The sequence below is a fragment of the Stegastes partitus genome, unplaced genomic scaffold (genome assembly GCF_000690725.1).
Source record: "Stegastes partitus isolate 25-593 unplaced genomic scaffold, Stegastes_partitus-1.0.2 Scaffold1680, whole genome shotgun sequence".
Classification (NCBI taxonomy): Eukaryota; Metazoa; Chordata; class Actinopteri; family Pomacentridae; genus Stegastes; species Stegastes partitus.
Window position 1 is genome coordinate 77,820 of NW_007579411.1, and position 10,457 is coordinate 88,276.

Genomic DNA, 10,457 nt, shown 5'->3' on the forward strand with positions numbered 1-10,457 from the left:
TTTTCTCTTGTCTAAAGCAGGCTTTTGTTATGACATTCTGTTTATTTTTTGTGGGTTTCTTTTTACTTTTCTTTTCTTTTTTTTTTCCATGAACACATGACTGATGCGTTCACTGACACTGTCTCGTGTGCGACGTGTGGACACTATTCACTCACTGACATCAGTTTTGGTTAGATTAGTACCTTCATGCCAAACATGGGGGGGAGGGCGGGGAGGGGAGGGGAGGGGGGATTTTTCATATTTTGTTTGTGAAGCTTTGTTAAGGGGTTTGGTGTTGTGCTGACAAATGTTAAGCCGCAGTTTGTGTTTAAACTGTAGTTTATCACTAGTCAAAGGCAACGCTTCCCCCCTAAATGTTTCTGTACATTGTGTTGCAGCACTGCTGTCTTTTGGTGGAGTTTGAGATATTCAATATGAAGCACTTGCTGTTCTGTACTGCCTGAATCAATTATGAGGAAGATTTTTTTTTTTGCCATTTATTTTTTCGTAAGCTCTTTGCTGTGATGCAATTTAACATCTGTCTATGGTGTTCTGCTCTTCTGTCTTTTCATTTGTCTTTCTTGTCCTGCTTTCCATTTTTTTCAGTGACAAGCTTTTTTTATATTTTGTGTGATTTTTAGTTGTTCTTTTTTTTTGTTTGTTTGTTTGTTTTATTTCCATCAGTCCAGGTCGATGAGAAGCTGTTATATTTTGTTTATAAAAAAAAAACTTGGGGTAAACAGGCCTTTGTAAAGATGAAAAAAAAAATAAAATTTGTACTTTTTTATTACACTCCCTCTGGTCGGTGAAGTTTAATTATACGCGTGATCCTTTCTGTCCACCAGGTGGTAACAATGAGCGGCGACTCATTTGGCAGCAGCAGAGAGGAGCTGCTCTGTAGCCGGGAGTTCAGACTAAACAGGTGGCACACAGGCCTCATTTTAACCCCTTTTCAGTGGGAATACACTTACAAAGCTTTAGCAGTGAAATGTGAAGACAGAATTCGATTTTACTATTTGAATGTTGATTGGGAAGGGAAGCGCTAGTAAATGATAATTCTTTGATCAGACATTTGCAAGACTGAATTAACACCACATTAGAAGCCATGAGACTGAAAAGCCTTGAAAGTATGACACTTACATGATTCTGATGTTGTACAGGTAGAATTTACTCAACAACAATATGAAGACAGTGTGTGATATTTTAACACACATCACAGTTGAGTACAAACGTAGTTTGAAATGATACTGAGCAGATTGAGAGTGAGATTGTGGATCAGAAATCAAATCAATAAGTCACTCATCTGCGACACAGAGAGCTAATGAGGTTGTTGATACTGACTTGTGGAGCTTGGCCAACGTTCTGGGGGACTCGTTGGACATGTCCATCCACAGCATCATGTGGCAGATTGTTTAATTGCTGAAACTATTTCTTGGATGACAGTGAACATTCAAGTGCTGACTACGGCTGTGACTGGCATCCAGCATGCCGACAGATCTGTTTTCTCCTGTCATCTGTGGTATTGTGGTGTTAGAAAGAAGCAACATTTTATGGAGTGTCCATGTTCTGGTCATGCTGTCTGACTATTGTCCTGTTGATGATGTAGATTAACTCAGCAGAGTTTGTCACCAGTTGAACAGCTCAAAAACTTTAGCTTTTTCCAATTGGCTAAATTCAACCCTCCTCTAAAGCAATAGAAATTTGATTTATTTATTTTTTTCTTCTCCAAGTCAGAAAAGGAGACCAGTTATATCCATTATTAAGAAGTGGAAATAATATGGCACATGTGTCAAACTGCTAAGAACAAGTCATCCTCAAAAACTGAGTGCAAGAAAGAGACTAGTAAGGGAGGCCACCAAGACACCTATGACTCCTCTGAAAGAATTACAAGCTTCAGCAGATGAGATAAGAGACAGTTGGCAGATTCTTAACCAGTCAAAGGAGAGTGGCAAAGAAAATGTCACAGCTAATATATATATCCATCCATTATCTATACACCGCTTAATCCTCACTAGGGTCGCGGGGGGGCTGGAGTCTGTCCCAGCTGACTTAGGGTGAAGGCAGGGGACACCCTGGACAGGTCACCAGTCTATCACAGGGCTACACTTAGAGACAGACAACCAAGCACACTCACATTCACACCTACGGACAATTTAGAATCACCATTAACCTCAACATGCTTTTGGACTGTGTGGGAGGAAGCCGGAGAACCTGGAGAGAACCCACGCTGCACGGGGAGAACATGCAAACTCCACGCAGAAGGATTCTGGTGCCCCCACTGGGACGCAAACCGGTGACCTTCTTGCATAAAATCTCGACTACAGTTAACAAAAGGGCATATGGGAGACTGGAAGAGTTCTTTGGTGTGATCGGAAACAAAATTGAACTTTCTAGCCATTTTCTAAAACGTTCCAATTATTGGACACATTAAAAAAGGTTCCTTCAATATTCTGTGGATGTTGTGGGGATGTTGCTGTTGACAGCGTTCTTCTGTAAGACCTTCCTACAATGTTACATGATAACAAAGGAGGGACATTCTCAATTTGGAAAATGTTTTAAAAACATTTTTAGAGCATCTTTAGAGAACTATATTCTGGCATTAAGGTGAACATTCAGGGAACTAAAAGGAAACTTCTTGAAAACATATCGAACTTTCTCAAAATGCTTTTAGAAAATTGTAGCTGTGAAGATCCTCAGACAGGTTTATTAACACGTCCAATTTATGTTTACTATTCAACCTAATACTTTTAACTGCGGGAGCACAGCCAATCTCTTCTTGATTCCCTCTTCTCTCGGTGTTCCTGATTGGACCAGGCAACTGTTCTGACACACAATGGCTGACCCGGGTGCAGCTGCTGCGCCCCACCTCCACTGGCATGCCCTCTGACCTTCAACCAGCGCAGTATATATAGCTGAGGGAGATGAGCAGGAGGCCCCTGGCAGCCAAAATGAAGTCTCTGATGTCTGTGTGCTGCTTTCTGGCGCTCCTGGTTCTGTCTGCTGCAGGTATGGCAGAGGGTTGGGTTGAAATATTTAGGATTCCTATTGCTGTTTGTTAGATTTATTCATGGATGCTGTTCAAGTTGATGTGGTGTTTGGAATGGAAACGCTGATCCACCGGATGCATGTTCATTTGGTTTTACGTATCAGAGCTTTGCATGTCTTGTTGAGAGCTGGAGAGGCTGTAGGCAGTGATTCTGTGAGTCATTAATGAATATTTTTTTAGTTTAATTTTGATTCAGTGACGGAATATTTAACCCAATAAGTTCCATTTCATTCTGATAAATTGATATCATGCTTCCTGCCGGTGTGAGGTTGTAAGCAAACTGGGTCAAGGTGAGAGCTGCATTCTCAGGTTTACGTCTTTCAAATGTGCAGCATAGTGTTTGGCCTGATATAGCAGAAGCAATGTTTTTGATGTCAGTGTACACAAACTCTAGTAAAGCTAAGTTTACCGTATGCTTCCGTGGTGCAGTGCAGAGTTTGTGGTGGTACAAGTGGAAATGTCAGGGCTGAGGTGTGACACCAGCTGATGGAAACTGTCCTGCCTGCTGCTTATTCTCTCTGCCCCAGAGACAAACACAGTCACAGCACTGACAGAGCCACTTGGACTCACTACAAAGAGTTGCTTTCTCAGCTGCTGCCAAAGCAACAACTTGGCTGAAGTTATTTATTTTCCCCCGCTGGTTCTCGTTCACTTTGACAGGATTCTGGCGTTTTGCAGTTGCTTGATGTTTTACAGGTGAATGGAATTGTTGTCTTAAGCGAACAAATCAGAAATCAGCCTGGATGTATTCACTGCAGGCGCGTACATCACGTCGGCTGCTCTGTTTGTCGCCGCTTTAGGGGCTGTTCGCCGACTTGTCATTCTTTATTAAAAGCTGAGGCAGAGGATACCCTTGTCTGTCCTTGTGCTGGTTCATTTTGGCCCCTACAATCCACCGTAGTCAGGTGTCAGGCATCAGTCTGACAAAGTCGTCACCAGATACTGTGGTCACTAATGCCGCGGATTGATGCACATCTCTTCAAGGCTCTCAGGAATGCAACCACATCTACATCGCGTCCACGTTCACATGCAAGGACTCACTCACCTGCTTTGAATTACAAAACAATCGTGAAATCACACAAGAGTACAAACAGACTCGGCGTCTACAGCTAAAGTCAGCGCAGCGCCTAATGTCTCAATAAAGCTTCATCACTCTGCTCCGCCTGCAGAGCTGCTAATCTGTCATTCCAGTCAGTAGGGTCCATGTCCAGGGGATGTCCCGGCTAAAACAGGCATGAGAGAGCTCAGCAGAGGGCATGTAGGACCGGAGTACAGTAGCCCAACAGTTGAGCTGTTTAGAGTTGCATAACTAGATAAGCAAGTACTATTTAAAGTCAGTGTAAATGGAAATAAATTGAAGTAATGACAGGGTTGGTACCAGAAAGCGTGCCGCCTACCTTAACCCTGTGAACCCCAAGCAGTTTCTGGCACATTTTGACTCCCTGTGGGCTCATTTTTTTTATTTCAACATAAAGTCAGGTACCTCTGTGGAAACAGCACAACTCTGGCTAGAAGGAAGGAGAAATCAAAAATGTATTTTGTGCAGTATGATGCAGTTACAATGCCATAAATCACTAAAACAACTGGAGCAACTGGAATAACAATATATATGAGCAACATTTTGTAACAGTGCCCACAGGTGTTACCAGTGATGCAGAAGAATAGTGACTCCACATGCTTTAAATATTTAACTATTTATATTTTTACAACCTTTAGAAACTCTGCATTTACGACTATTAAACTCCAGAAAGATGTTTCACCATGCTGAATGTATCTTCCAACAACTTGCTGACACTGTATACCATTTTTGAACCATGCTACATTTATGTTTTTTAAGCAAGCATGTTTTTGTTTTGTTTTTTTTCAATCTCAGTTTGCTTCCATATTTGTCTCCTGTCTGCTTTGTGTAAACACAGCCTGCAGTTCAGCCTCAAACAAAACCTTTTGTCTTGTCGCTGCTAGCTGTTAGCACGTAGAATAATGTGATTTTAATGAAATGTCACGATTTTAAGCGAAGAATTTGATAACTTTCCTGATGGAACTGCACATCACACATGATTTGATCAAGGGCTGTCAGACAGTTCTTTCTATTTTTGCCGTTTCCGGCTCTGATTAATAATGACATTTTGGTTATTTGTAAAAAGTTAACATGTCTTTCAAACCTGATGGTGGGGTTTAGGTTAAAGTTAAGAAATGCTCATCCACTGCTGACTGCGTATTGGTGTTTCATGCATTTTTGTTTTTGGCACTGTTGTCTAAAAAGGATACGTTTGCATGTATTTAAATATATTAACATCATCCATCGTTCATTGTTGCTCAAGTTGCACAGTATGTGCTATGCATGTCATCAGTCCTGGTGTTGATAACACTGATCATTCTCGGTCTCTGAAAAGATTCCGAGTCATGCGCAGCCACAAACTGTTGCAGGGACTATCAGCAATAGTGCAGCAGAGTTGCAGTCCAGCCTCCTGACAATCACAGGGAGCAGAAGAGCGTCACACATCCTGAAAATAGGAGTGGAATTATCCCTCCTTCTTTTCACCCTCTGACTCATTGTGGGACTATTTCGGTCTCAAAGATGTGCTATACAGCACCCAGGCACCTGTCCCACTCTATCCCCACAACACTGCGCTCTTCCAGGCTCCACTGCAGTAACAGTGGGGAGTTGGGACCGAGGAACCACCAGAGAGACATGTTGTGCTCTGACAGTGGTACAGGCAGAGAAAAGATCTGCACATTGCACCAACACGTTAATAATACATAATGTGTTTGTGTCTTTTTTGGATGAGAGCTTTCTCCATTCTCTCGGCACACTGAGGGAATGTTCACACCAAATGTGCTGCACATTAATGATAACAGAGCCATCCATCCGCTGTCTATACACCGCTTAATCCTCACCAGGGTCGCGGGGGGGGGCTGGAGCTTATCCCAGCTGACTTAGGGCGATAACAGAGCATATTTGTTTATTAATATAATAATAATGTATGGGACTTGTGTGTTTTTGCAAAATTAAAAGAAATGTAGCAGTAAAGTAGAATAACTGCAACAAAGCATTACGAAGAGCACAATCTAAAGTTGCACTGATTGATATTTTTACTTTTGTATTAACAATAACTACTGTACCATTTTTGAGCTATGCTGCATCTATTTTATAGAGCAAGCATGTTTTATGTTACTCTGTCTCTCAATTTTTTTTCTCTTCTCTGCTTTGTGTAAACACAGACTAAAGTTCAGCCACAAAGTCGCAGAATTTTCGTCAAGTGAATGTTAGTTGAGCCACTCGACGCATCTTGATTGCATAAGGGAGTGCCGGTTCTTTGATTTTCACAAGATGTCATTTTGCAAACTCTTTACTTTATGGCGGTTTTAAAATGAGACATGTAGAATACAGGGATTTTGATGAAATGGATAATTTTCTTCATGTATTCACTCTCAGACCACCAGACTATTAAGAATCTGATTGATACATTTACAGTCTCTGGTTCTGCTAAGCTGTGTTATTTCATCGATTAAAAAAAAAAAAGAAAATACATCCCTTTTCTTAAAACCCACAGGCAGGTTTTAGAGTACAAAAGATTAATGCAAACGTCAAGATGCTAAAATGCTCACAATTTCAACTTAAACATGCTGAACTTGTAGCAGGTGTAGTGTTAACCAACATCTTCTTATCAACACTAAGAAGAGTAGAATTTTGCAGATATTACACAAATTAAATATGTTTACTTTATAATGACTCTAGATGAAAAGTAAAGGAATGTTTGTAGAAAATGTCATGCTAGTCCATCTAGTATTTATTGAAATATTATACATGCAACCATCCCTACAGCCAAGTAGCCATGATAGAAGAAGAAAAAAACATGAAACAGCTCTTTCCTTGGTTTATCTCTATTACAGTGTTTTAATCTGGACAGAATGTCTTAGAAACTCCCCCGTAATATGTTCAAACGTTCACATTTCCTCCCCCACTGGCAAATCACATCCCTGACTATGTTAACTTTAATTTAATTTAGCCACTGCTGGCACAGCATAAAAGGTTCTTCCTGCTTTATCATCATAACTATCTTGAGGCATGCAAAACAAAAAAAGCCTGCAGACTCTATTCAGCCATTGTGATTGCAGAGAGATTGTTTTAAACGCCATGCTTTAGCAGTTAGCAGGCCAGAGGTCTCTCCTCCAAATTACGTCAGTGTGCACAAATATCTGCTTCCTATATAGACTATGAAATAAATGCATCAGAGGACAAAATCACAGAGCGCCTTTAATGTACGCTGTGTAATATAAACAAACCGGTGGAGGGCCATTCAGGACTGACCTTGTTATGTAATGTCACTTAACTTTGGAAACCCACGTTCTCCGGCTCATTCCAGGACCTTGGCTGCTGCTGCTGTTCATGTTACAATGCAGATGATGCTGTAGCACCATGTCTTTTGGACAGCATCCAACCCTGAGTAACCCGAGCGCCCTCCTTAGGTTACCCGTCGCTAATCTCCCTCACATTTAATTCACTCAATTACCGACGCCTACGGTACACTTAAGTCCGGCCAAGACACGTTTTACGAGCCCTGGGCTGCGCCGAATGCCGAAGGCCGGACAGAAATGATTCGAACTCCGCCAGCGACAACGAGGGAGTGCAAAGTGAATATGTGACTGTCTGCAGGAAGTTGCTCACGTGCGCTCGCTGTCTCCCTGAAGCTGTCCACATGAGGCTTAAAAGAATGAATGTAGCTTGATAGATATTAGTACATTTCTGAGGAGGTGATTTATGTGCTGTATGGTCAAACACTGCAAGTCCATTGGTTTTACATGCAGGGTTTGACATTTCACAATATGCAGATTCTTATTTGTGACTTTAAGGAGCCAGGTACAAAACTGTGCCAACATCACACTGCAAAAAAACCCATCAGATTAAAACCTCCTCGTCTTTGTAATTTGGGATTATAAACTTGTATTTCCGTGGTTGCTAATGCTGACAGTCCCCCCCCAGGAGGCGATAAGCTAACAACGCGTCCACATACGAGCGGTGACGAACGACGTCATGAGAACGAAATTGTTTGATGTGCGATTCAAAGCCTTAAAATAGGGGAGGGAAAGCGTCATGGATAACACTGCACGCACGGGGGGAGTACATGAAGTCCTGCTATCATCATTTAGGACAGCTGGATGAGCATTAAGTCCTTCATCCAAGCTCAGGGTAATAAGCATCTTCGCTAAGACGCAGCTGATCTTGGTTTGGTGGACTCAGCCTCTGGTCTTTACACTGTTACTTTCACATCCACATTTAAAACAGAAAGCAGCTGATAGCTTTGCAACTCCGTGCAATTTCCATGCACACGTTTTCATGGCTTCTGCAATGATCCTAGCCTGATAGTTACATTACCACCTGGTTTCACTTTGCTGAACAAATTGGAGATGAGTTCGCTGATTTGGAGGTTTGGAGGCAAAACCATTATAGATGAGTCATGTGTTGCATCTCCGACTATTTTATTACAGTCTTATGCTATTGTTTTTTTCTTTTCCCAGCAGACATTTTGACCTTCCACAGAAACAAAAAGCACAGGCAATATGAGTTTCATTGACTAAAATCCCAATTCCAACAACTGTCCCAGTCAGCCATGACAGTGAGTCAGCAAGCTCAACACCAGGACTCTGGAAGTGACTGACCTGAATGGAATGCAGTTGTTTTTAACGGTATCCATCACATCTCTGTGCTTTCACTGCTACAATATGCCACAACGCCTGCTGTGATTATGGTTTGTTTTTCTTTTAATGTAATTCCACCATATTGAACAGACCTGTGCAAGTGTAGAGAAAGATTTGGGATTGATTGAACTTCTGCTTATTGGTTGTTCTTCTTAGTATTGTTACGTGAAAAACATTCATTCATTTATTTATTCAGTCAAAAGGTCATGAATAAATAAATCCAGTCGAATTTTGCGGTGGGTCAAATGTTCACTCTGGGAACTGTAAACTGAAGATGAAGATGTACCAGATTTAGGGACCGGCGCTAAAGAAGTTTAATCAAAGCCTCGCGAAATATCTCATGCATCGCATTAAGCATGACAAAATGATGACAGAAGACTAAACAGCGTGTCTAAAGCCCGTGACAGCTGCCTGCAGCCATTAGTCTTCATCCTTTACACCGACCCCGTCTTGCAACCCGAGCCGCAGACATACGTTTGACTGTCTCATATCACACTGTGTACCACTGTGTTCCTCCACACAGGCAGTTATAATTAAATAGAGGTCACGACCTTGTGCTCTTTGTAGACGATGTACATGCAACAGGGAGGGAGTCCCTCCGTTTATAGACACGATTGCTTAGAACTGCAGTAACTGTGATCTAGTGGATGCAAAAGGTAAAATAACTGAAGAAGAGGGAAAACTTGAATGAATGTTTTCAGGAAGAAAGGAGGATACACACAGATCATATGAGCTGAATTGCATTTAAAGATTGTATGTCTGAGTGGAAAGACACCAGGCTTCACAGACAGTCAACAGAAACACATACAGTCATCCTCAAATGTATTCACAGCCTTCCATTGAAGAAAAGGCAAAATTCACAGTAGTCACTCAAATAACGAGAAACTGAAAAAAGTAATAATAATTTTAAAAATTGCTAAATTATAATTTAGCGAAATAAGACATTGCTTTTGAATCCTGGTGTAAAAGAATGATTTAAAAAAAAAAAAAAAAACTGTCCCAGACAAATTAGAGCACTTTGCTGTCAACAGGTGCAGAAGTCTGACTGAGAGTTACAGAAAACACTTGATTGCAATGATTGGCTCAAAGGGTTGTTCAATAAAATATTAGTGTATGGGTCCTATCATGCTTGGTTGCTTATATATTTTTTTTGGTTGTTTGTTTTGTTTGTTATATTTCTGTTGAACCACAATTCAAAAGCAATGTCATGATTTTCATTATTTTTTTTATTTTATTTTATTTTTTTTAATTATTACTTGTGTACAGTTCTGGGGTAACAGAATAAATATTTCTGTTTTTGGTGCAATACACAAGTTTAATGCTTATTTTACAGCTTAACATTCAATGTGGATTAATCAACCCTAAAACTAACATACATTACAATTTGTATTTGTTTTTTATTAGAAATGAAGAAAACAAGGAAATTAAACCTAAATATAAGCCTAAATCTACTCATTCATTTTTTTCAGTTTTTGTAATGAAATTTATTGTAAATGCTGGCAATTTGCACCTTATTGTAAATATTAACTATTTTTGCACATAAAAATGTGCTAAAAACTGTAAATACCAGCATTTTTAGGCACCTTATTGCCGTCTCTTTGACCAGCACAATACGATTTGCACCTCGACTGCATGCTCTTTTGTAGATTTGTCCTGTATTTATTATATGTAACGTGTGAGGGATGAATAAAGTATCTATCTATCTATCTATCTATCTATCTATCTATCTATC

At 40.5% G+C, this 10,457-nt stretch overlaps 1 protein-coding gene across 1 annotated transcript in view; it reads left to right on the forward strand.

Moving 5' to 3' along the window:
- The first annotated feature begins 2,900 nt into the window (after window positions 1-2,900).
- Window positions 2,901-10,457, forward strand: part of LOC103372010 (sarcalumenin-like) — an 18,355-nt gene continuing 10,798 nt past the window's right edge. The window contains exon 1 of the mRNA XM_008301516.1: window positions 2,901-2,985. Coding sequence (XP_008299738.1) covers window positions 2,901-2,985 — 85 coding nt within the window. The remainder of the gene's footprint in view (window positions 2,986-10,457) is intronic.